The sequence below is a fragment of the Mobula hypostoma genome, chromosome 20 (genome assembly GCF_963921235.1).
Source record: "Mobula hypostoma chromosome 20, sMobHyp1.1, whole genome shotgun sequence".
Classification (NCBI taxonomy): Eukaryota; Metazoa; Chordata; class Chondrichthyes; order Myliobatiformes; family Myliobatidae; genus Mobula; species Mobula hypostoma.
In genome coordinates this window covers 51,095,426-51,123,335 of record NC_086116.1, presented here as the reverse complement: position 1 = coordinate 51,123,335, position 27,910 = coordinate 51,095,426, and the positions used below count along the sequence as shown (strand labels likewise).

At 38.8% G+C, this 27,910-nt stretch overlaps 2 protein-coding genes across 5 annotated transcripts in view; one reads left to right on the top strand and one right to left on the bottom strand.

The window, feature by feature from the left end:
- Positions 1-242: 242 nt before the first annotated feature.
- LOC134359523 (protein SCO2 homolog, mitochondrial) lies at positions 243-3,092 on the top strand. Its single transcript, XM_063072906.1, has 2 exons — positions 243-379; positions 848-3,092. The coding sequence occupies exon 2, from the start codon at positions 856-858 to the stop codon at positions 2,071-2,073; it is 1,218 nt and encodes a 405-aa protein (XP_062928976.1). The 5' UTR covers positions 243-379; positions 848-855; the 3' UTR covers positions 2,074-3,092.
- A 55-nt stretch (positions 3,093-3,147) lies between these two features.
- Positions 3,148-27,910, bottom strand: part of ncaph2 (non-SMC condensin II complex, subunit H2) — a 59,897-nt gene continuing 35,134 nt past the window's right edge. For all 4 annotated transcript variants that reach the window (XM_063072904.1, XM_063072903.1, XM_063072902.1 and 1 more), the window contains exons 15-21: positions 22,798-22,868; positions 21,208-21,325; positions 18,422-18,490; positions 17,791-17,846; positions 15,327-15,428; positions 10,156-10,305; positions 3,148-9,549 (exon numbers count right to left, since the gene is read on the bottom strand). In XM_063072904.1, the coding sequence (XP_062928974.1) occupies positions 9,409-9,549; positions 10,156-10,305; positions 15,327-15,428; positions 17,791-17,846; positions 18,422-18,490; positions 21,208-21,325; positions 22,798-22,868 (707 nt within the window). In that variant the 3' untranslated portion in view covers positions 3,148-9,408. The remainder of the gene's footprint in view (positions 9,550-10,155; positions 10,306-15,326; positions 15,429-17,790; positions 17,847-18,421; positions 18,491-21,207; positions 21,326-22,797; positions 22,869-27,910) is intronic.

The following is a 27,910-nucleotide window of genomic DNA, read 5'->3' as shown; positions in this document are numbered from 1 at the left end:
TAGTAGGTTTGATGTTAACGCCTAATGTTTCGTTTTAGTGTTGATTAGAGATTCGTCTGTGAGGTTGAAGTTGGGGTTGGGTTTTGGGTTTAGGGTTTCGCGCTCTAGTTCTTTCCTGCCCTGAGTGATACTGTACTATAGAAGATGTTCTTTATACCGTACACCTTTCCCGCTTACCTGCTCCTCCATCCGGGACGTTTCCAAAGACATCACGCATGCGCAGCCGCGGAGCGTCCTGGGAAATGTAGTTTGTCACCGTCCAAACGTGGTGTCCAGGGTGCAACCTCGGAAATCTGGGAAAGTAAGGACAGGGACAGGACCTTCAACGGGTGTGGTGCAGAAGAACCGGAGCTAATACCACAGAGTTTCGGCAGAGTGGGTGAGCGAAAACGTGGGGAAACGGAACAGCAAGGATCGAGGCCTGTACCCGGTGGGATCTCCGCCGCCTGAGTGGGTTTGGGGTTTGGGGTTCGGGGGAGGGGGTGTGGGATCTTTACTCTGTGTCGGACGGGCCAGTGGGAGCGGGGTGCTGGGTAGGTCAGTGGCTTTCTGCAGTAGGCTACAGGGTGAATCAGTGGATCTCTGCAGTGGGCCGGCTCCTAGGACAGACAGTGGTCACTGCAGTGGGTTACAGAGTGGGTCAGTAGATCTCTTAAAGTAGGTAATCAGGTGAGTTAGAGCCCTCCGAAGTGGGCGGTAAGTTGGGTCTGTACACCATGTTTGTTTGCAGAGTTTCAACAGTATCTGCTCGTGTGTGTTTGTATGCTTTTACATTTGTTTTCTTGTGTATCATTGCAGTATTTCTCCCATGTGTTTGATTTGGCATGAGTCTGTTTTTCTTTTATAGATGTAAAAATGTATGCGAGATTGAGCACCTACATTTTGGGGAATGAATTTCTGGGCAGTGGTGGCCAGTTCCTGAAGCAAGCAGCCTTTTGTGTGGATATATTAAACAGAGGTGGCAGAGTGCTCTTGAGGGATGCGGACTGGCTGAATAATGGGCACTTAAGAACAAGAACTCAGTGGATCACCACTGGAACAGAATGGCAGTCACAGGCCAGGTCTATAACAAACAACTGTAATCCTAAGGCACTGAAACACTTTGGTACAAAATTGGTTCCCTTTTCCTCTGCTGGGAAGGGACTGCCTACTAAGAGATCGACTATTCTGCCAGCTCGGATCACTGGAATGCTTGTGAACTGTTCGTTGAAAAATCTTCTACTTTTAACAAATCACAAAGGCACAAGTCAATATTTGAGAGAAAAGATGCAATTTCCAGCTGTGGGAAGGATGTTAAGAACCTGTGATTTAATCAATACCTCTCATCTAGCTCGTAGAGTTATGCCTGTTACACCTGGCAATTTAATCCTCCTGAGCCACAGACCATTCTCAAAGTCCTCTGCAAACACAGGAAGATCTGCTGAGAACCAACAGATGACACTGCGGACGAAATTTCTAATAACTTGCCTCTTTGGAACTGCTGTGATAGGGTTTTGGTTCTACGTTCACTTGGAAAAGAAGCAACAGGAGAAGGTGAGACGCCAGGAGCAGTTGAAGAAGTTGGCTCTTGGTCAAGGTAACTTCAACTTATTAGATCACACTGGAAGACCCAAAACCAAGAGTGATTTTATTGGCCGGTGGGTGCTGCTATACTTTGGGTTCACACATTGCCCTGACATCTGTCCTGATGAACTGGAGAAGATGTCCAATGCAGTACAAATTTTGGACATGGACAAAACATTGCCACCAGTCCAACCTATCTTCATCACAGTGGATCCAGATCGAGATGGAGTGGAAGAGATGGCAAAATACATCAGAGATTTTCACCCTCGTATGATTGGGCTAACTGGGACTCCAGAACAGATTAAGGAGCTGGGGAAGGCATATCGGGTATATTATAGTGCTGGTCCCAAGGATGAAGATAATGATTACATTGTGGATCACACCATTATCATCTACCTTCTCAACCCTGATGGGCTTTTCGTCGATTACTACAATAGGAGCAAAACTGATCAGGAAATTGCTGAGAGTATCCGAGGCCACATGAAAACCTATGTTCAGTTGTTCAGTTGAAAAAAAATACTGGGAAGTTATTGGCAAATATTTACATTAGCAACAATTACTGGTGAGCAAGTTCACCTCGTTCCACAAGTGGACTAGGACCCCAGAGCCTTTTACTGCAAGCAACTTCCCAATCTTTGTCTAACACTTTTCCAAACCTCACAATCTGATCAAATGGCAATAATCAAACTATTTTTTCAAATGAGGTTAAGTTTCAGTGAAGTGATTACAGATTGTTTATGTCAATAATAATGAATCTTATAAGCTGAATATTGATTTAAGATTAACTGCAAGATTTGTTTAGTATTCAGGAACTTGACTGCCAAACTCTGTTGCTCACCTATTATTAATTAGTGTCAGCATCCACTTAGTAATTTCCGTTATAATTGTCTGAAATAACTTCACTTGTTGAGTCAAAATGATCAATTAGTAATTTAAATGATTGTGCATGTCTCAAAAAGTTCAGAACTCGTCAATACTTGTATATTTTGTTTGCAAATTTATTACTATTTCTATCTAGCTAATGGAATATAGTCTGTATAATTAGACCCAAGAGTTAGGGCAATAGATTGGATTCCTATACATAACAGACTTTAAGAACAGGGTGCTAATCAGACAGACAGAAACTCAATACTTGAAACTGAGCATTCTATATCTTCTGATCCTATTACACTTCTTTCTAAAAAATTGATTTCATTTTTTTACTAACAGAGCCACCCCACCCCCTCTGCCTACCTGCCTGTCATTTCGATACAATGTGTATCCTTGGATTTTAAGTTCCCAGCTGTGATCTTCTTTCAGCCATGACTTACAGATGCCCAAATTTCATACTTGCCAATTTCCAACTGAGCTATAAAATCACCTACTTACAGTTGCAAGAAAAAGTTTGTGAACTATTCATTAAATGTGGTCTGATTTTACTCTAAGTCACCATAATAGACAGACACAATCTGGCTAAACTAATAATACATAAACAATTACAACCAAGAGAAAATCTGCAGAAACTGGAAATCCAAGCAACACACACAAAATGCTGGAGGAACTCAGCAGGCCAGGCAGCATCAGTGGAAAAAAAGTACAGTTGACATTTCGGGCGGAAACCCTCAGGTCAGACTGGAAAGGGTCTCGGCCCGAAATGTCAACTTTAGTTTTTTCCATAGATGCTGCCTGGCCTGCTGAGTTCCTCCAGCATTCTGTGTGAGTTGCACAGATCAACAATTGTACTTTTCATATCTCTATTGAACACATTGTTTAATCATTCACAGTCCAGGCTTGAAAAAGTATGTGAACCCTTGTATTTAATAACTGGTAGAACCTCCTTTAGCAGGAATAACCTCCTCCAAATGTTTCCCGTAGCTGCTGAATTAGACTTGCACAATGGCCAAGACCATTCCTCCACACAAAGCTATTTCAGTTCATCGATATTATTGGGATACCTTGCATGAACAGCACTCTTCAAGTCATGCTACAGCATCTCAATTGGGTTAAGGTCTGGTCTCTGACTTTGACATCCCAAAATACAAATTTTCTTATCCTTATACTATGCTGTTGATTTACTATTGTGTTTCGGATCATGGCCTTGTTGCATCATCCAACTTCTGTTATGCCCCAGGTGACAGACCGCTACCCTGATATTCTCCTATGACGTGTCTTGATACTATCCATTGTTCCCTCAATAATTGCAAGCTGTCCAGGCCCTGAGGCAGCAAAGCAGCCCTGAACCGTGATGGTCTTTCCACTGTGCTTCACAGTTGGGATGAGGATTTGGTGTTGGGTGTGCAGTGCCCATTTCCCCCCAAACATAATGGTGTGCATTTCTGCCAAAAAGTTCAACTTTTGTCTCATCTGTCCACAGAACATTGCCCCAGAAGCATTGTGGAACATCCAGGTGGTCTTTTGAAAACTTGAGACTTGCAGCAATGTTTTGTTTTTGGAGAGCAGTGGTTTCTCCCATGGTGTCCTTCCATGAACACCATTTTTGTTCAGTGTTTTTCTTATAGTGGACGCATGAAGAGAGACTTCAGCAAGTTCTAGAGCTTTCTGAAGGACTTTTGCTTTTACCCTTGGGTTCTTTTCACCTCCTTCAGCATCCATTGATTGGAACACCTGACTCCAAATAGCTTTTTTTTGAAGGCATTACCTCAGAGGTTCAAATACTTTTTTGAACTGAGACTGTGATTGTTTAAATAGTGTACTCAGTATTGATGAGGCGTACAATTGTTAGTAGATTGCATTTGCCTATTATTGTGACTTAGATGAAGATCAGAACACATTTTATGAGCAATTCATGCAGAAAACCAGGTAGTTGCAAAGGGTTCACAAGCTTTTTTCTTGAGCTGTACTTCTTTATACTGCACGCATTCAGATATAACACCTTTAGTCCTGTATTCACCACCCTTTTTAATTTTGCCTTACTGGAAGTTAAATTCTTGTCTTTGTTTATTCTGGAGACTTCTGTAACCTTTGCTGCATCTCCCTTCCCTTGTACTTTGCCCTCATTTTTACAAACTGTTGAACCCACCTCCCTGTTATTAAAAGACACAATTCAATGCCTCCTACTGACTGCAATTTTTCCATATCAACTGCCGATCCATCCTCACATTCTCATTACACACTGCATCTACTCATAAACCATCTGCCCCATCCCTTACCTGGTAATTTCCCCCCCCCGCTGCGAAATTAATTTAAACCCTCCCCAACAGATCTAGCAAACTTGCCCGCCAGGAAAAATTGTTTCATGATGGGCTCAAGACCAGCTTGGCACAAATCTGAATGATGATGAAATAGGTAACTTTTTCAGTCCTAATAACCTGAAATACCAGGTGCATATGAAGAACCAAGAGTATGGCAGACCTGTGAAACCTAGCTCAGGAATTGCACATGTGCAATCTTGGCTACGCTATGCAGAACTATGGATTTAAAGTGGAATAATCAAAGGTGTAATGTGGTATGTGGTTTAGGCAGATTTGATTATCTTCCCGCAGGATGGATATGCCTGTCTTAACACAATTCTGAAGTTAATAAATTATTAATGATACAAACTTGGCCAATGCATTCTGTGAAACTGCATTTCGGAAATTCCCATCACATGCCTGCAGACAGTAAACTGAGAAGATACAATAAGTAGTGTTAAGTAAGAAGATTATGTCAAGTGTTTGAGTTGAATCAAGAAAATGCTATTTCTGGGAGTTGAACAGAGTTCCCATAATCTATTTCCCACTTTGAGTCTTTATATCAGAACAGAAATGGAATTAATCTTATGGTTCAGATCCCTGTGTTCCTGCGCCTCTAAATTGACTGTAGGGCAACATCTCACTACTAATTTTCCAAATTAATCATTCTCACAGCACCGAAGTGCCATCCAAAGCTCATTTCAACGGGGCTGACAGTTCCACCCTTCCCCCCCAACTGTCTTTTCCCCACTTCTCATAACTTTAAGTAAGACTGAAAGATTTTGTTCAACTTTGGTACTATGTTTAAAAACAAAGTAATGGTTTACAAGTGGAAATTTAGGAAAGATAGGGTAATAAATTGAATCAGCTAAGATTTGCTAAACTCTAAAGTACGACCCTACGAATGTTAGAAATATGCAGGGTAATAAATTGAATCAGCTAAGATTTGTTAAACTTTAAAGTACGACCCTACGAATGTTAGAAATATGCAAATCAATAGTGCATTTGTGGAAAGTTGTTCCAACTCAAACATGATTAACATGATAAAATAATAGTTTATGGTGTTAATGAAGTTGAATATTTGAACTTGCAAAAGGCATTTCATAATGTTGTAAATCATTTTATTCACTGAAAAGAATCTGAAAGATTAAAGGATTAGTGGTGAAATGGTTGCAAAGTTGGCAAATGCTGTGAACGTTGATTTACAGACTGTTTTAAAATTGTTTTGTTCCCCAGTGTTGGTATTCAGACTACAGATCTTTCAACCACGTCCAGTTTGTATGGCCAAGTTTCTGTAATTACTGAATTGCTGACTCAATTATGTGTCAGCTACCTTTTTCTTTCTGGTGCCGGAGTTCAATTTTGGAAAGCACTGTCCAGTAATCGTTGACATATGGCTGTAGTATGTTTGTAAATTACAAACACTTCCAGCCACATTTGTCAAGCAGTGTAGCTAAGTACATGTGAAAGGTGTTTTTATATTCATAATAAGTATCAGGGTATCACTGGTGAAGCAAGGATTTATTGTGCATGGGAAAATGGTGGTCGGCTATCATCTTGAACATTTGCAATCCTGGTGAAGGTAATCTCATTTTGTCGTCTTATAGGAGGATCCAGTATTTGGATTTAGTGTAGTTATGGACAAGTGACACATTTCCATTGATGCCTGATTTGGAGGTGGAGCTGCACATTCTGATGTCTGTATGTGCCTGCTACCTTTGCCCTTGCTGGTGGTGGCTTGGTAGGCACTGCCATGGTAATCTGGTGAGCATTTTGTAAGTGGCACACACACACTACAGACAATGTGCAAAATGAATGTTTAGGGTGATGATGAAACTCTAATCAAGTGGGCTGCGTTATCCTGGATGGGTATTGGGCTTCTTCAGAGCTCTTGTCATTTCACTCATTTAGTAAAGGTTGAGTATTTGATCATGCTTCCAACTTGAGCCTTATAGTTGGTAGGAACAACTTGGGGTGATAAGGGGTAAATCAGTTATTACAGGACCCTGCTGTTGTAACCATGGCCCCGGGAGTATCACTCAAATGTTAGGGCTGTATGGAGTTTTGTGAAAAGGTGGGAATTTGGTGTACAAATCCATAGATTGCAACACACACACAAGCTGGGAGACGTTTATGTGATACTTGTCTTCATTAGCTGGGGCATCAGGTATAAGCGCAGAGAGCTTATTGTATAATTTTATAAAACATAGGCCACAACTGTAATACTGTGCAAGTCTGCCACGCGATGGGAAGAATGTGAATACAATGGAGGGGTGCTGAGGAGATTCGGCAGGATGTTGCTTGGGACGGAGCATTTGTTATCATGAAACTGGACAGGCAGAACCTGAAATACAAGTGGGTGTGGCTCAAGAGTAGAAATGTTCCACCAGAGCAGAGATGAAAATTTCAAGACACAAGTTTAGGGTACGAAATGAGAGATCCGAAGAATTCTTCCAGTGTGTTCTGGTATCTGGAGCACAATACTTGAGTTGGGGGTAGAGGCAAGCATTTTATCATTTAAATATCTAATCAAGCACTGGAATTGCCTAGGGACTGGCAAACAGGTTTAGTACTGATGGTACTTGATCAGTCATGGACAACGTAATCCAAAAAGGCATGTTCCATTTGTATGATTTAGACTGCATGTATGGGCAATCAGTTGCTGAGTATTTACAAATGAAGTTAAAAACTGCAATTGTCAGTGAACATCTTGACTTCTGACCTTGTGGTGGAGGGCATTGATGCAGCTTAGATAATCAGGCTTGGGTGAACTTCTCTGTAGAACTCATGTAGCTGTGGGATAAAGTACCTCTGACAAAGAATGATTGACTGACTAGTTAGTCTCATTGCTTTAATGGATACTCAGCAAGCAGTCTGCTTTGTTCTGGATGAAAAGCTTGAGTATTTGTGGAACTTGCTCATTTAAGCAGGTAGACTGATTACTTCTCTTAAAGTGCTTCATATCAATCACAGCAAGGCTTTAGGAAGTCAGGTTACAACTTATTTTTGTACAATAACCAGTCTTCAGCTTCTTTGTGATGAGTCCTGAGGGTTATTGTTATTAGTGATCACCAGCATTTTAAACATGCTAGTTCAATTATCATGTCAAGAGACAACTGGTTTGGTTCTGTTCTTGGTGATCGGTATGTATTGGTTGGGTTGGGATAAGAATCACCACTTATTAATCCAAACTCTGGATGTGATCTCTATCTTGTTATGGAATTAAATGCTGCTGCTGTGAAAATACTTTCTGGCTCTGTCACTGACACATTCCATGCATAAATAGCCAAATGGTCAATCAGAATCCTTGAACAACTTGACCGCCAGTGTCTCTTCACTGTACTGCACTGAAGAGTTTGTTATCTACACACATGATGACATTCTGTGAATTCTTAAAGAATCATTCATTTCAAATCATTTTAATTTTTATTTTACACATATACAAAATAGATGGTACAGTGCACTGATTTGTTTGCTGTCATAGTAACAAAGGCCACTGACACTGCAACAGAGGAAGATTCACTTTTTACCATTTTCCACTCACTGAAATTTTGCTTGTAATTATTTTAACAATGAGAATGCCCCACACCCCACAATGGTGCATAGTAATTGTTTTTTTGTGTTGTTCCTCTTGAGCATATGCTAAAAGCATTTGTCAACAGAATATTATATCCTGGATACAATAATTGCCTTGAATAGCGTAGTTCTACAGATCTTGCAATACCATCACTTCTATAAAAAAGCTTTAAATAGAATGTCCAAGTTTACAAGTTTTGATAGACAGTTATATTTTAAAAATTGTTCTTGGTAAAAGTGCATTGAATGTGTACCCAAACTCATCATGATCTCCAGTTATTCTTAATAAACACAATACACACCTTCACCAACCATACTAATCAATATTAGAGCATCATTCCTGGTTCCCCACCATCCCACTCATGTTCCCTCCCTCAGTACTACTGACAAGGTTTATTCTTGTTTACAGTAAACAGCAAGGGAAATATTCAACCACAATTCTGACCCCCAAAACATACAAGAACTGCATTGCATCTTACAAAGTTACAACCAGCACTAAGTTACATATAGTATTTGAAGAGATTTCCAAATCTGGGAAATTTTAAGGAGGGTGAAAATGTGTCTCACTTAAACTGCACTCCAATCAGAAGATGATACTGTAGATCTAATACCAACCTAGAATGTGACATTGCTGACACTCCAGGGAAGCATGGACAAGCCCAAACATTTCTTGACACAAATCTGAAACTCGGGTGCCTTAATAACAGTAAATGAATTCATTTAATGAGAAAGCTATGTCTTCAGCACAGGCGGAAAAATAAGAGCAAATAAAGTGGCTTAAAAGATTACTGTAAAGGATGCATTTCAATATTCATGCTGTACTTAAAATAATCTGGAACTACACATGAGAATATTTAAACATAATTACTCTTTCTTTTCAAAGTCAATCCACAAATTGTTTTGTTGAGGATTTAATGTTAAGGAAGGTTTCCATCAAATGAAAGATCCAGGCAACTTGTTCATGAGCAACATCTCAGACATTAGCTGCGTACATCAAGCAGAAACAGCACAGCCTTCTCCATTTACGGCTTTCAGTAATATGTAGGAGAGTTAGCAACTTTAAAGGCTGTGAGAGACGCAGGAAGGTTTGAGAGTTTTCTTATTTATTGGAAAGAGATGGAGCCATGTAGGTCCGGAACCGATCATGAGCTCTTACTTTGCTCAGCAACGTGAGTTCCATCGTGTCAACTGACTCATACAATCCGTCTCTCTGCCATAATTCCACCGTGTAGTCATTAGCCTGTGCCGGAGAAAGAACACAGTATCATGAGTAGGTGACGAATTACTAATAATCCCAGTTCACTAATGTGATATAGCCAGGACTGGTGCAGATGGTGAAAGAGCACACAGAGATAACTGAAAACAGAAAATTAATCATCCAAGAGCTCAACAATTATCTATTCTTGTGGCAGGAAGGACAACAAAGCAAAACCACCCAATAATAAAGCATACCCAAGAGGGACAGGTCCATCCCAATGCACTGCAATGAAATGCCCATCAATAAAATCACCGATCCCTTCAAGGCCCAAGGAAACATTGACCTGAAACAGTTCAAGATCTAAACATGTCAAGTAAAGTCTGTTCCTACATTCAACACCACCCACCCACACAGCAAAGCCCAGCTTTGCTCCTCTGGACTTCTAAGATCCAACTGGGTTTGTGGGTTGAAATGTTTGGGATGGGGCTTGAAGCCACAACTGTTTGATTCAGAGGCATACACAAAATGATGACGAATTCATGCCTTTGTTTTCCATTTCCTGTGTTAAAACTAATGTTGCTTTCTCAGTCAATGTTTGAATTTCTTGAATTAAACAGGATTTCATTAACTCATGGACAGCATACTCACCAGCTGTAGAGAGGCGAGCATGTATCGACACACCTCAAATGACTCCTTTCCAGACACAATATTTGCAAATGAACGTCTTTGTTTTATGTAATCAAATGCATCCACAATTCTATCCGCATAATCATGGATGGCAAAGGCAGCTCTCTCCTCCTACAAAGTATAAAAGAAATAATAAACATGTTATAGTTGATCAGAATGACAGAACATGCAACACTGAAAGAAGCCATTTAGCTCTGCATTCATACTAGATTAGATTATGGGGACACTCAGTCCTCGTTTATTGTCATTTAGAAATGCATGCATTAAAAAATGATACGTTCCTCCAGAATGATATCACAAGAAAACACAGGACAAACCAAGACTAAAACTGACAAAACCACAATTATAACATATAGTTACAACAGTGCAAAGCAATACCTTAATTCAATAAAGAGCAGACCATGGGCACGGTAAAAAAACAAGTCTCAAAGTCCCGACAGACTCATCATCTCACACAGGCGGCAGAAGGGAGGAACCTCCAAGCACTGCCAACTTGCCAATGCAGCACCATTGGAAGCACCCAACCGCAGCAAACTCCGTCCGAAAACTTCGAACCTCTGACCAGCCTCTCCGAGCACCATCCTCTGCCGAGTGCTTTGATCCCAACCCAGCTGCCGAGCAACAAGCAAAGCCGAGGACTCGGGGCCTTCTCTGGAGGTTCTGGATCACACAGTAGCAGAAGCAGCGAAGCAGGCATTTCAGAAGTTTCACCAGATATTCCTCCGTGCTCTCATGTCCGTCTCCATCAAATCAGGATTGTGCACAGCACCCTACTTGACAAATAACAGACATCACCACCGGAGTGGCCGCTGCGAGCTGCGTCGCGCCGCCATCTTCTCCTCTCGCTTCATATCCACTCCTCTTCAGCACTGGTAATCTACAGCTGAGATTTAGTGCTCTTCAGCATTCACTCCACTCCAATACGTTTATTTAGCTTGCTCTTAAGCGCATTTATTATTCACCCTATCCACTCTCTATTGGGGCAAGTTACATACAAACTGGGAATAGATCACCTGGCCCCGAGCCTACCCTGCCAGTTAATAGCAGCTGATCTCATTGTAATTTGAAGTTACATTCCCACCTACCTCCAGTAATTTTTCACACCCTCATTTCTGCCATTAAAAATATTCACTGAGAGATTGCTTATCATGGTGCACCCAAATGACCTTTTCACAAGCAGCTGTGCTAGGCTAATTTTTTTTTTTTTTGCTAGGCTAATTTTAGGCAGTTTCTATAATAGGTTAGATGGTTGGAACAACATTGTGGGCCGAAGAGCCTATAATGTGCTGTAGATTACTATGTTCAGCGTAGATGAGAGTTCATTGGAACATCAAGGTAAACGCATAGAAACTCCAACTCATGGGAAACAAAATGCCTATGTATTGAGACATTCTTTTTGTAAGCTGGAGATTATCTCCACTCTTTTTAAGAAACAGATCATTCCCAGAAGAAAGACCAATTGCCAAAAAAAAACGCAAACTGAAAAGGATTTGGCTTGCACACTCATGGATATAAAAGCTGCTTGTTAAGAGTATAAGAATAGACCTCATAATGCTGGAGTGGTCATGAGCCACACAACTGAGCAGATGACCAAGAGGGCTACAGATGAATAGGGAGAAAATGTAGCAAAATTTACCCAAGGTGTATAAAAGAATCTCTAAAGTTAACCATTTCTTCATAATTGTGAATTGTTCCGTAATCGATAATATTTACCAATTAAATTTAGACAAGCATAAGCTTATAAAGTTACGCTATGAATTGACTTTTTTGTTTTGCTTCACTTTTCATTATTAGATTTGGTTGAGAATATTCTTAACCCAATTCATTCTATATATGAGTCAGGGGACCTGCATACATTGTAGGAGCTTCAAACCCTTCTCCAGTGGTACACCGTAGATAAGATCTTCCTTTGCAACTTGCTCACAGCCTCTATCATGGATGCAAGAGCTTGAGGCTTCTCCCAGAACCTCCAACTTACTGCTCAACATTTAACACAAGGAAAAGGATGACTTTTTTTAAAAAAGAAATCTAATAATAAAGGTACATTTCTCAAAACAATAGATTTGCATTATGAAACCTCCAGAGCACAAGTAGGATTTGAGTTCATTTAGATGCTGATCAAAGACATAATTTTCCTTATTTCTTTAAATTTAACCTCTATTTTTAGCTTTTCAATTCTCTTTATATAATGAACAATTTAAGCTTGAAGTGTCAAAGGGGATAGCACTTAAGAGAAATTGCAGTATTAATACTTCTTAATGCAGTATTAAAACTGATATTACAAACAATGATTTGGACATCATATGGCACTGCTTCAATTATGAAACCACTGCTGTTGCATGATTAAGTTTCCAATTATTCAAAGCATTTGTGTGGTTAATGTCTGGAATCTAACAAGTTTCAAATGATGGAAACCCCAAGAAAGGAAAAAGATTATGTATTACCAGGGAAAAATTAAGAAACTGTTGTGGTTTGTGCAGAAATGCAATTAGAAGTTTGCCCCACAATTCCAGTGATGCAGGCTCAATGTTGATCTCTGGTGCCAACTATGTGGGATTTGCAGATTCTCCCTGTGACTGCATGGGTTTCCTCTCATCCTAAAGACATGCTGGTTGATTAATTCATTGGTTACTGTACATTAGTCTTGGGATATACAGCAAGTATAATGTAGTAGCATATGAGAGGAGTTGCTGGTAATGTGGGGAAAAAATAAATGGGGGATTGGAGTAAATGGATGTTTAATAGTTATGTTGACTCAGTGGGCCAAAGTGCCGGTTGCCATGCTGATTGACTCTCAATTTGTGTGTTGTACTTGATAGCTGTCAGTTGGATGTAAAGGATATAAATACTTTTGTTGAGAATTGAACTACAACTGGCATATGTGAAGCTTAAGAGTAAGTATTTCTTCAATGAAAGTTTTATAGTCGCACAGGCACTAGAGAATATAGAGAAAAAATAAACAGAGTGAAAATAAGTTAATCTTGGTTTAAATGAAGACCTGGATGATTATTTGAAAAAGAATGAACAATAAACATTGTATTATGTTTAATATGAACAGAATGCCAGTAATATTTTAAGGGATTGTCTAATCTGTACAGAATTCAAAGGTTCATTTATTATCAAAGCTTGTATCCACATACAACTCTGAAATTTGTATTTCTCCAGATAGTCACAAAATAAGAACATGAAAGTCATTCAGACAGAAACATCAACCCTCCCCCTTAAAAGAGAATGACACCCCGAACATCAAACCCTCCCCCCCCGCCAAAAAGGACCAGGACTATCAACCCCCCAAAAAGCCTTCCCCCTGCACAAAAAAAACACCAGAACATCAATTCCTCCCCCCAAACACCCTCCCCTTGCACAACAAAACGGAATTGTATATGTTAACATCAGTGAAAAGCTGTTGGACCAAAAACTCAGAGTGTTGTTGTCTCAAAGTTAAAAGCAAGAATATGCCCAAATTCAGACAAAAAAAATAATGATCAGTGTTTTTACTTATGTCAGCTGATTGGGAATACTGTACTGGTATCTATTCGCTCGAATGAATGACTGAAAAATACAATCAGATTATGTATGCAGGTGTCCCCCGCTTTTCGAACGTTCGATTTACGAAACCTCACTATTACCAAAGACCTACATTAGTTACCTGTTTTCGCTAACAGAAGGTGTTTTCACTGTTACAAAAAAAGGCAGCGCGCAATAAAAGGCAGTGCGCGCCCCGAGCAGCCACTCCTCCCCCGGATTCGGAACAGCATTCTAGCTGGCTTTCCTTAAAACACGTGCCTGTGAGCAGCCGTTAGCAAGATGAGTCCTAAGGAATCAGAAAAGCCTAAAAGCCAATTGCATCACCTCTGATCAGGGCCAACATTTACAAGTCGGATGGCACCTAATTAATTAGCTTGTTTATTTCGGCTTTTTTCTTAAAGATGTGCTGGATGCGTCCCGGCTACCGCTGTACTCCTGCATTCTCCACGGATCGGTATCGGTCCACTGCACCACCCCAACCTCCGATGACTCAGCCTAACACACCATCATCAGTGTGCTCGGCGCTGTCTTCCTGATTCCCTTAAGTGATACTACACTGTACTTACATTATTTCTACTTTATATAGGCTGTGTATTTTTATGTGTTATTTGGTACAATTTGGCAGCTTCATAGCTTAAAGGTTACTGGAGAGGGTGTTTCTGCCGAGAGCGCTTGCATGTGATTTTAGCTACAGAGAACAGTACAGGCAATGATTGTAGAGAAGTATTTCTATTTTATGTAGGCTGTGTATTTATCACATCATTCCTGCTTTTACTATATGTTACTGTTATTTTAGGTTTTATGTGTTATTTGGCATGATTTGGTAGGTTATTTTTGGGTCTGCGAACACTCACAAATTTTTCCCATATAAATAAATGGTAATTGCTTCTTCGCTTTACGACATTCCGGCTTACGAACCGTTTCATAGGAACACTCTACCTTCGGATGGCAGGGGAAACCTGTATTCAAACCAAAATGTGTTCTGTACACACTGCCCTCAAGTGATTGGTATTCAATTTTGCACTCATCACTTTATATTTCTCTAGACCGGTTAGTTTCAGAATCGTTACAATTCCCCACAGTTATTTTAACATATTTCCATGATTAATTTTCATCCTTCTTCCTCCATCTCCTTTCTACAGAACATAAGTGATTGTGCAATTATTGCTTTATCGTCTATCTTTAGCTATAACTATATTTTTTGTTTTATTGATGGCTATTTTAAAGCCAAAAGGCAAGAACTGCATTGTAATGTTTAATTCTCAGCCCTGAAATTTGGCCTGGTATTTGTACTGCCTTCAATTTTCAAAGTGCTAGCAGATCCCCACACTTGACTTTTTAACCTTCTTTTCACATAGTTCAATTTATATTTTCTTCTTAATCTGTCCTGCACATTATTTTGTTTATTTTTCGTCAGATTTCATATCCTGCAGATTCCTCTCTACTAAACTATCACAAATGTAAAGTGTAAAGGGATTAGAAAGTGAAAAAAAAGAGTGGTGCTACAGACTAGTAATGAAGTTTGCTTCCAGTCTAGCTTATTAGAAAAACAATCGACCCACTAAGTATTGCTCCTCTCATTAGCCCAACTGAAGTATACTTACTTCTTTTTCTAGTCTTGGGCCAATCTTTTCCTCCCAGTCCTTAACACGAAGTGACAGAGCAGTTTCCTGGGCATACTGCTGGGAGTTAGCAATAAACAGTTCCTGGAATACAAGAATAGGTCAGCATTTAATCCAATAACCAAGATTCTAGGTGCAATTCCATGAAAACCAGGAATTAAAGATATGGGGACAACTGAAGCAGCCCTGTGCACTGTTCCTCTTAAGTGCAGAACACCAAGGGACATTTACTGGTGCACCTCAAGGATGTGTGCTTAGCCCACTGTTCTACTGTCTCTACACCCATGATTGTATGGCTGCACACAGCTCAAACACTACCTATAAATCTGTTTAAAATGTTGTTAGCAGAATTCAGATGACAAGGATGTGTACAGGAGCGAGAGAGATCAGCTGGTTAAGTGGCTTCACAGCAACAATCTTGTACTCAATGTCAGACAGACCAAGGAGTTGATTGTGGAGGGGTAGGTTGAGGAAACACATACCAGTCCTCAAAGAGGAATCAGAAATGGAAAGGATAAGCAGTTTCACAAGTTCCTGGGTGTCAGCATTTCTGAGGATCTACCCTGGGCTGAACATATTAATGTAGTTACAAAGAAGGCACGACAGCATCTACATTTCATTAGGAGTTTGCAAATTGGTATGTCACCAAAGATGCTTGCAAATTTCTGCACGAGTACCGTGGAGAGCATTCTAGCTGGTCGCATCACCACCTGATATGGAGGGGCTATCGCACAGGATCAGAAAAAATAGCTGCAGAAAGTTGTACACTCAGCCAGCTCCATCACAGGCACCTTCAAAAGGCAATCCCTCAGAAAGGCAGTATCCAACATTAAGGAACCCAATCACCCAGGACATGCCCTCTTCTCAATGCTACCATCAGTGAGGTGGTTTAGGAGCTTGAAGACACACACTCAATGTTTCAGGAACAGCTTCTTCCCCTTTACCATCAAATTTCTGAATGGACAATTAACCCACGAACACTACCTCAGTAATTCTTCCCCTCTCTTTGGAAACACTTATTTAATAAAAATATAAACTCTTAATGAAATGTAAATATATTTCTTACTGTAATTTATAGTTTTATTTATTACAATATACTGCTGCTGCAAAACAACAATTTTCATAGCATATGCCAATGATATTAAACCTGATTTCTGATAACCACTGCACAGATATTATCCTTGAGCATTACAGAAAGGTCCCCAAAGTCAGAAATTGTCTGAGAGAATATAACCAGTTAGAGTAGCATTAGTATATTAAGAAAGCACATTTAATAGTCAAGATGTACTTTGTGAGCTCAAGTTTCCATAACATCTCTCTGACAACCTCCAAGCAGGTATATGGATAGGAAATCTTCAAAGGGATAAAGGCCAAACGCAGACAAATAGGACTATCTCAGGTAGCTTGGTTGACAGAGACAAGTTGGGGTGGTGTCCGTTTTCTGTGCTGTATAGCTAACTGGAAATTCAGAGCTAATGCTCAAATTAATGATCTTTTATTAAATCTAGGGACAGAGACAGAATATGTGCTTAGCTGTAGAGAAAGGGTTGGGACAAAAGGAAGGGTGAAAAAATAAAAGGGGAGGTGCACAATGGGCTAGAAATGTGGAGTAATTATGTTTCAAAAAGGAAAACAAGTGCAAGATGAAATAAAGTAATAACAGAATAAATAGGAAGATATTAGAAGAATTTTAAATGAGGAAAACAAAATAATTAACGAATTATCAAAGTTACAGACACTCGTAGAAATATGAAATTGATTACAATTTCAAATGTAGAAGGCTGCAATTTGCTTGGATGGAAAGAGAGGTGTTGCTCCTTCTCAAGTTTCAATTGAACAATGTAGAGATCAAGGTCAGAGGGTTCTTCTGAGTGGGAACTGAGACGGAGAACTGAAATGGCAAGTGCCTGTAAGCTCATTCACGCTTCAGGACTGAACACAGATACTCACAATAGAGTCATCCAATATAGAGACATAATCAAAAGCAGGAAGCCTTATGAGAGTAGATACATTGCTCTTTCACTTCAGAAATCTCTTTCCCTTGTTCAATACAGAGTAAAGAGACTCAATCAGAAGTGATGGTGCCAAAGCAATAGAGGAAGTTTCAATTTGGGGAAAAAAGTACAACATCAGCCTCTCAGGATAATTAAGGATGAACAATAAGTTCAGGCTTTCCAACAGCCACAACCCAAGAATTAATTTATAATGTTTAACTTCCGATTCTGCCATTCACTGCTGAAATCCAGAGTGAAGATTCTGAGTTTCAATACAGCTGAGATATCTCAAAACTACCAGTCAGAAATTCCTGCTTGGAATTCCTACTATAATCCAGAACCTACAGGTTAAGCTTAGTATCGGCATTTTAAAAGGCCTGGATATTAAAGTTATGGGTATTAAACTAAAAGAGAATACTTAAAAATGAATTTTTGACAGGTGTTTTGCATACCACATTCCTTCTGACAAGCTCCTCATAACTCACAAATCCAGCTTCTCCAAGAGGATCTGAAATTATAAATGGAAGATTTAATCATGGACAAAAGAGAGTTTTAGAGGAATGGAGACAGATTAACTCATTATTAAATGGGAAGAGGAAGGCATAATCAGAATTACAAGGGGAAGGTTCAATTACAGCGAAGACAAGTAAGTCACTATTTGTATTGAGGGCAAGATGTAGGTGAGAAGAGAGGGTATAAAAGTTTTACTTAAATTGCAAGGAGGTTCATACTGGTGAAGCAAAGAGAATGGGAGAAGAAAATTCAACTGAGTTACGAAAAGAGGAAGGTTTACCCAGAATCAAGAAGAAAAATGTGGAGAAGAAAAGTTTCCCTTAACTTACAGGAAAGGAGAGCATTTACTCACTAATGGTGGAGAAAAGCTCCAAAGTTAAAAGTTAGAGGAAATGGGCTAGGTCTACACGGAGTTGTAGAAGAGAAAGGATCATCCCAAGTTACATGGTGAGAGGTTGGGGAGGGATATATAGGATATAACAGGAAAGGGTGGAATGAAAGATTTATCTAATTATGGGTAAGAAGAAATAGTGGGTTACAATACAGTTGAATTATGATTTTAATTATTACCCAAATTCAAGGGGCAATGGTTTTCCTGAGATCCAACAACTTCGTGTTCCAAATCAATGCCATAGTCATCTAAAGTAAAACAAATGCGTATCAGAACAAAAGCTTTCCAGCTGTCCACATTGTTTTACTGAATAATATTCACTATCTCCCACCCACTATCAAATCTAGGGCAGGATACCCTGTAATTGCAGAGCAGTTATGCATTAACTGTTTGTGGAACAGTTATACAATTTGCACAAATTCATACTAGAAATTTATCATTAAAAACCTCAGTCACAAAAAGAATCAATGTACCCAAAGAAAGCTAAGAACTACGCCAAGATTCAGTTCCTTCAACAGCAGCAATCATCAAATGCTCACTAAAACAGGAACGCTGACAGAATTATTTCAATTTACACTTTTACTCATTGTTTATAACTCAGCCTGTTTTTTGTAGATGAATATACCACATCACCTCATGACCATTAAGCACAAAATGAGCATGCGTTCTCATGGAACCAGAAGTCCAGAGCTGATTGGGAAATAACCTGAAAAAGCAGGAGCACTCTGTCTCCTCTTAAACCCAAAAATGAACTGTCCAAATTGCAGAACCCCCATGTAGGACTGGTGCATCAGTTTACTGCAAGAACCAGACTTAAATATTTGGCAATTGGCTAAACTTTAATCAATTAGAACAACCTTTGTACCTTTGCAGCAAAGTGTCTCGTCTGTCCTGGATGCCCAGTTCTAGCTAACTAGAGTAAGAGGTTTGTTGTAAAATGAAATTTATGGCAAACTTCAGATGAAATTCATCAGCAATGTAGAAAGAAATAAAGGTAGTGGAAGTTCAAAATGTTTCACTTACTTTTTGGTATTTGAGGTAACTGAAAATTTAGTTCATTCCAGTTCAAGACTATTTGTCGCTAACCAGCATTAATTAACAGCAACTGGAAGATAATCCTGACTTAGTTTCTTCCCAAGCCACAATTAAATTGCATTTACAATTCCAACTAGTCACAAATATGGACCCAACTCCTGACAGATTTTTGAAGTTCTGTTTCTGCTGCCTATCTGAGATTGCGTGGGAGGAAATAAATCCCACCTCCTACACAAAGAAATTATGTAGATTGGACAATGGTGGTCAATAGCATGAGAAATTACTGCTCTGAAAGTATGTGTGCTGTACAGAGCAGAGGATTGTCTGTAGGATATGACCAAAGACAAACCAGCTGCTATGTTCTGAGCTCTGCCCGTAAAACATTTGCTGCTCTGATCCAACAGACAAGGAAAACAGACAAGGACTTCCTCCCTGCACCTTTTCGTAAGTTTTTATTAGCACTGTACTTTAACTCATGTTAAAATGTTTTGTTAATGACAGTACTCCATGAATATTAATGTTTGTGGCAAAGTCTCATTGTGAGAGGTAATAGATACAACTCATTTCCGGCATCTCCTCCCCCACACCTAGTAAAGAGCAAAAGAATATAATATCCCCTCATGGTATGTGATATTACCCCTTTACTCGAAATAAAAGTCCGTGTTTGGTACAGGTGTCTATTAACCCTTCAGGCCATGACAAGCTTTCATTTTGTCCAAAACAGACCAAACTACAAGCCTTGTAATGTGAAAATACGGCATTTCTGCGAATGCACATTCAGTCGTTCAAAAATGTTTCTTTAGGAGAGTATAGAACCAGGCAGCATTAGTTCAAATCCTATTTGATGGCTTGTTTTCAGAAAATTTGCATCATGGATCTGTCTGCAAGCAGTGGTTCAGAGGCACGCGAGCCACCAAGTACCTATCCATACTGATCCATTTTGCAGCTTTCAGTTTGTCACGTCCTCTGCTATGGCATTTCATGTGCCCATCTAAATGCTTCTTAAACGTGAGAGTATTAGCCTTCAACACCCACTAAATGAATTTAAATTTATGGAGGCCAGTAGATTTGTAAAAGAAATCAAAAATTTTAGGGAGTGAGTAAGCATCAACATGAATTTAAGAGAGAGTATGGGCAGTGATCATAAAGAATGGCGGAGCAGGCTCAAAAGGTCAAATAGACTGCTCCTGGTCTCATTTTCTGCATTTCTGTATGTTGTACAATCCTGAAAATGTAGATCCCTTCTGTGCAAGAGCAATGCAAATTCGCTGACACTGCTTGATGTATGAAATTCACTATCTGTCCATAGCAACTGGAAAAGGAAAAAAAATAGTTGTTTGAGATAGAAGAATACAAATTAGGAGATTTTGATTGAATATTGAGATTCTACCTAGCCAAGACAGAAGATTATAAGTTGTACTAAATTTACTTAAATATTCTAGAGCTTGCCTGATTTTCAGGTAATATAGTGTGGTTATCAAGACAAAACTGATATATTCAAGCCAAAAATGGAACCCCTAATTCTTCCAACAAACCTAGCAGCTATGACCGATTACTGGGAAAGATCAGAAATGGTTCCAATCCCAAGAGATGTGTGTGACAGTCTTATCAAGATACAGAACAGGATATATTTATGATATTTAGCAGTGGATTAGAAATGTATCCTTTGCTACATCCCATTATCACTTACTCCATGAAATAACTGAAGCCTACACAGTGACTGGCTGAGCTAAGGAAGCAGCCAATGTTCAATTACACCACAATTGGAAGGCAGGAATCTGCCCCTAGCACTTTCCAGTTTGAGTCCTACACTGGGATTTCATTCCAAACTAATTGATAACTGCAGCAGAGTGACAAAGTACTGAGGCTGCAAGAAACAGAATTATACCCCTATGTAAAAAAAAGTGTGAAATTCCTTCTCTCTAACTACCTTCCACTCCATCATAATCCAGATGGTCTTCATCTTGTTCTTGCGACTTGTTTAATTCTTCTTCCACATTTCCTGCTTCAGTTTCTAACTCTTCTATTACTCGCCCACGTAGAGCAATCTGCAGAGGAAAGACTTCATTAACATAATTATATACACCGACAGCAGGAGCATTGACATAAACCGGAATGCATCAGCAAATGCATTAGGGACGACAAAGCAAAGCACCTGAATTAGACTCTATAATTTCCAATTCCTTTTCAAACTCCCCCGCATACAAACAACCTCAATTACTCATTGGCATTCCAGAAATCAGATTCCTCTCACTATTTCATCCATCTGATCTGTCATCTCCAAACAATTCATTTCTATACTCCGTGGAACCTGAGCGAGTTCCACCTACCTATCATAGATGGGTTCATGCTCAATGCCCTCAAGCCACACACTCGACATCCAACCATGCACGATCCTGCCAAACCCTATTACAGCATACAACAAACATCAAGGACGAAGCAGCCCAAGTACTATCCCCTGTCACCCCAAAACAATACCACCCCAACAAGCTTTCACCACCCTTAGGATGGTCTATCGATCATGAACCTTAATTAAGACATGCTCCAATTTAAAAAAGACCATGACTAATCTTTTATCTCAGCACTTTTCTCCACTAAGCCATGTCCCTTAACCTGTTTTGAATTGTCATAGTCATACTTTATTGATCCCAGGGGAAATTGCATTTTCGTTACAGTTGCTCCATAAATAATAAATAGTAATAAATAATAAATATAGTAATCTGCTTAATCATTTACAATAAAAGCTCGTAATCACTGATAAATCCTCACTGCACTCTATTGTTCGAGGAGAACCACACGAACCAGACCTACATCCAAGATAATGTACTTAGCCTCGTGAGGTCCCAATATAATTGGAGTAAGTACTTGTATAATAAGGACCAAGGTATACCATATGTCTTTCTAACTGCTTGCTGAAGCTGCATCTTCCAGTAAATAATACAAAATTTGCAAGTCCCTCTGAGCATCAACACTTTTCAATTCCTCACATTTAATAAAACTTTTTTCCCCTTTGTGATAGCCTCAATTTTTCACATATTTCTAACCATGCTTAATTATCTAGCCCGTTAAACTCCCTAAAGCTTCTCTACCTTCCCTTACACTATGAAGCCTTGTTTTATTACTGTGAAACCATGCACCAACCTGAAGATATCCACTCCATCTGTACTTCTGCCACAAGAAATCCATCCCAGCTATGTACCACATCAAAGCCCTATCAGAAAGCTCATCTAATCATACGCCCTCACTACCTCCTTTCAAGGCAATAACCAATGTATACAATCATGCCAAACCATGCTTTCAGTTTGTGCCTGGCTCCAATCATCTGTCCATATCTGAAAGTTATTAAGATTGTACTGCCTCTGACCTTAGCCGAGAACATAATTCAGTAGACAGAGAATTCAAGGTTCTTCCTTAAATAATCTCCAATCACCAGAAGGGGAATTATTACAACAAATCAATTTGACAAATAGATAGAGTCCCTTGATCTTTTCGTACTAATATCAACTTGCAGGTTACTCACCATTCTCTGCTGATACTTCCTTTGTGCCCCCAGTCTTTCTTTCATGTGTTTCCAGTACAGAACCTCCATATCTACAAAGCAAATCATCTTATAATCACTCAAAGGCACATTGGAGCAACTCAAACCTCTACTCTCGTTTGGTGCATAAATATTCATAAAAGTCCATAGTTCAGAAAAAAGTTGACAATGTATAATCACATATCTCCCCGCAGAATCAGTTATTACATTTTGTATTCTAATTGGTAACGTTTTATTGATCAAAATTGCTACTCCCCTCGCTTTTGAATTAAATGAAGCCGCAACAACACTACCCACCCAATCTCTCTTTAGTTTCTGATGTTCTATTTCTGTTAGGTGCGTTTCTTGTAAAAAAGCTAAATCTATCTTCATTTTTTTATTATGTGTTAAGATTCTTTTTCTTTTCACTGGTCCATTAAGCCCATTAACATTAAAACTCAAAAAATTCAATAGTCATTATTCTTAACAAAATTACTCCAATCTAAAACATTACTTATCTTCTCAACTCTCATAGTTCCTTGGGGAATCTCTTTAAACTTCACCATGTTGCTATGTGTTTCCCTCCCAACCCTCCAGGCAAAAAGAAAAACAAAGATAGAAAGGATACAAAAAAAGAAAAAACAAAATACCCCCCCCCCACTAATGTTGTGAATGAGAGGATACACAACACTACCCCCCTCCATTTTACGGGTCGTGGCTAAAGCCACGCTTGCACACGATTAGCGTAGCAATTGGTCAGTGCTTCTTCCAGCTCCCCTGCAACAAAAAAATTATATATAGACAAAATCAATGTTACTATTCCCAACTAATATTCCTCCAATTTTAACCTTTCTTACCCCCCTCGTATAATTAATAATATATTTATACATTCATCCACCTTCAAAAATCCAACAAGTCCATTCTTTGACCCAATCTTCATCTTCAATCTATCTCGCTCCCCTGGATTTGTTCTTGTATCTGGTGAATATTCAGAGAATCTCGCACAAACTGCTCCGCTTTCCGGTAGTCATCAAAAAATCTTTTTTCTCCACCAGACAAAAAAGTCTTCAAGGTTGCAGGATAACGCAATATAAATTGATAACCGTGATCCCATAGGGTTTTTTTCACTGGATTAAATTTCTTCCTTCTCTTCAAAAGTTCATAACTTATATCAGGGTAGAAAAAAACTTTGTTCCCTTGAATCATCAATGGCCCTTTTCTATCCTTGGCAGCTCGAGCAGCTGCCTGTAGAATCCTTTCCTTGTCTTGAAATCTTAAGAATTTTATTAAAATCGATCGTGGATATTGGTCATCTTTTGGTTTTGGTCTTAGAGCTCTATGTGCCCGCTCAATTTCAATTGGTCGAACCTCCTCTTCCATTTGCAAAACTTCCGGGATCCATCTTTGAAAAAATTCTATTGGTTTTTCTCCCTCCATACCTTCTTTAAGACCAACAATTTTAATATTATTATGTTAACTGAAATTTTCCAACATGTCCACTTTCTCCAAGAGTCGATTTCTTTCCGCGTTCCAGACAAGCAGATCATTTTCTGTTTTTTCCACTCTATCATTCATATGCCCCATTGCTCTTTCCATCTTCTGAAGCTTCTTATCCATTTTATCCTGTCTTTCCATAGCTTTATTATAACACATCTTCGTATCTCTAAGCTCTTCTCTTACTTTTCTTAGTTCAGCCGTTAATTGCAATATAGCCTCTCTTATGTCTCTATCATCTCCTTTACTTCCAATCGCTTCCAATTCTTCCTCCTCTTCTTCATCTGTGTTCTCTGCAGAATCCAATTCTGACTCTGAGTCATTTTCAATTGCAGTGGCTGTCGGTTCTTGTAGTTTGAGTTGTGTCCATTTGCGCATGCGCTCTTCTTTGCGCATGCGCATTTCCGGCAGCTTCTTCGGAGAAACCGCTACCGCCGCCATTGCTCCCTGTTCTACCGAAGGAGATCCAACCTGAGTCCGAGGCTCCATCGTTGCAGTAGGCCCTTTTTTCTTCCCCTCTCACGGCTGCTTCGCAACAGCAGACTTCTTTTGTTGCGGTTTAGGAGGCATATCGTAAGGTAGTCTTGCAAAGTTTATAAATAGTTTTCAGAAAGTATTTATTAACTTTGTTTTGTTTAAACGGTACTTTGCTGATTTTTTACGGGAGAGCTGGATTCACACGTCTCAATCCCACGTCATCACGTTACTTAACAAATCCACAACATTCGTTACATAAATTATCTTCTAGATTGGATGAATATGGGAAGGTATCAGGTTACAAAATAAATTGGGATAAAAGTGAAATTTTACCTCTTACTAAAGGAGACTATAGTCAATGTCGATTAGTAACCCAATTTAGATGGCCGGTAAATGGTATAAAGTATTTAGGTATAAGACTTGATAATGATGTAAAGAATTTATATAAATTTAATTATTTACCACTATTGAAAAAAATTCAGGAAGATTTTGATAAATGGATAATACTACCAATAACATTAGTAGGTAGAGTCAATGTTGTAAAAATGAATATATTTCCTAGATTACAGTATTTGTTTCAAACATTACCAATACAATTGCCACAGAAATTTTTTCAAGAGTTAAATAAATGTGTGAGAAAATTTCTTTGGAAAGGTAAAATGTCAAGAATATCATTGGAAAAATTGACATGTAAATTTGGGTTAGGAGGGTTACAACTTCCAAACTTTAAAAACTATTATAAAGCAAATCAACTTAGATTTATTGCATCTTACTTCGATGATCGAAAACCAGCATGGATTAAAATAGAATTAGACAAGACAGGAGAAAATAAACCTGAAGATTTTATATATAAATGGGAATCTAAATGGATACGGGAAAAGAAAGAATCTCCTATATTAATACACTTGATTGATCTATGGAATAAGATAAATGTTGATAATGAAACACAGAAATCTCTATTAGCAAGGAGACCTTTGTTCCAAAATAGACTTATTCCTTTTACAATGGACAATCAACTTTTATATAATTGGTAACAAAAAGGGATTAAATTTATAGGAGATTGTTATGAACGAGGTATATTGATGTCATTTGAACAACTAAAGGATAAATATAAAATATCAAATAATACTTTCTTTTGTTACCTTCAATTAAGGGCTTACTTAAAAGGTAAGCTGGGTCAAACAATGTTTTTGCCAAAACCTAATGAAATTGAAATTTTAATTCAAAAAGGGAAAATTAAAAAATTTATTTCTTGTATGTATAATTTGATTCAAGAACAGACAATTAAACAAGGAACTCATAAGTCAAAGCAAAAATGGGAAACAGATCTGAATATTAATATTGATGAAACAAATTGGTCAAGACTCTGTCTTGACAGTATGACAAATACAATAAATGTTCGACTTAGATTAGTACAATATAATTTTTTACACCAATTATATATTACACCACAAAAAATAAATAGATTAAATTCAAATCTATCCGATAAATGCTTTCGGTGTAATCAAGAAATTGGTACTTTTTTACATTCTACTTGATCTTGTTTTAAAATTCAACCCTTTTGGATAAATTTAAGAGTCTTATTGGAACAAATTACTGGAACTCAACTTCCACATAACCCTGTATTATTTCTATTAGGTGATATTGAAGGGATAAAACCGAAACTTAAATTGAATAAATATCAGAAATAATTCATAAAAATTGCATTGGCAGTAGCTAAGAAGTCTATAGCAGTTACTTGGAAATCTGATTCGTATTTAAGTATGGATTGTTGGAATAATGAAATGGCTAGTTCTATTCCACTTGAAAAAATCACTTATAATTTAAAGAGATAAATATGTAACATTTTTGAATATTTGGCAGCTTTATTTACAAAGGATGGCATATTTAAGTGCTCCGATAAAGATCTTGGTCCCTTGGGGAAAGTAACGAATAATTATACCAAATTTATTTTGAATCCCATGGAGCATGTGAAAACCTTCCAACACCCAGGCGGCTCTTTTCCTTTTTTTCCCTTCTTTTTTCTTTTAGGTAGGACTATATATGGGGGGGGAGGGTTAAGGGGAGGGGGGAGGGTAGATTTTATCTTTTCATGTATTCTTTTTGAAAACTCAAAAAAAAAATTATAAAACCTCTACTCTCAATGTAAACGTTTACCTATAACGGTCCCCACTTTGCTTAGTCTGCTCCAGATGTACAGCCTCAATTTGTCTCCCCGTTTATAAAAATTCATAGCCAAAAGACAATTGTTTACTAAGAGACCCCATCAATTCATTTCTAACTACAAACGCTAGGGATCATAGATTGCATTACAAAGCTAGACTACTCAGTTCCAAGTCTTTTCCTCCCATTTTCCCCACAACAAAACATTCCAAGCTCTAGCTAGCAGGGGACTTCAACAAGACCTGCCTGAAGAAGTCTCTGACAAACTACCACTGACACAATTAAAGAACCAGAAAAACCAACATGCATAATCACTGTTTACATCACCATCAAGAATGCTCATCATCCTATCCCATGCCTGCACTTTGGTTAAGTCCAATCATCTAGCTGTACTTCTGCTACCAGCACAATGCAGTCACTGAAGACTGCAGCACCATTGGTGAAGACCACGAAGGTATGCAAGGACCAAGGAAGGTGGAGGAGCATTTATAGTATTGATTAGAATCGGTGAACTGGACCATATTCAAGGATTCATCTTTGGATCAGAATGAATATACCACAGCTGTCACTGATTTTATCAAGACCTGTTAGCCTGACATCAGTGGTTGAGAAGTTGTTGGAATCGATTGTTAGGGATGAGATTACGGAGTACCTGGAGGCACATGACAAGATAGGCCAAAGCCAGCATAGTTTCCTGAAAGGAAAATCTTGCCAGACTAACCTACTGCAATTTTTTTGAGTAAATTACAATCAGGGCAGACAAAGGAGATGCAGTAGACGTGGTGTACTTGGATTTTCAGAAAGCCTTTGACAGGATGCCGCACATGAGGCTGCTTAGCATGATAACAGTCCATGGAATTACAGGGAAGTTACTAGCATGGGTGGAGCATTGGTTGGTCGGCAGAAAACAGAGTCGGAACAAAGGGATCCTATTCTGGCTGGTTGCCGGTTACCAGTGGAGATCCACAGGGGTCTGTGTTGG

What these genes read in the sequence shown, in the direction of transcription:
- LOC134359523 (XM_063072906.1), top strand. Translation starts at nt 856, where the DNA reads ATGTATGCGAGATTGAGCACCTACATTTTGGGGAATGAATTTCTGGGC.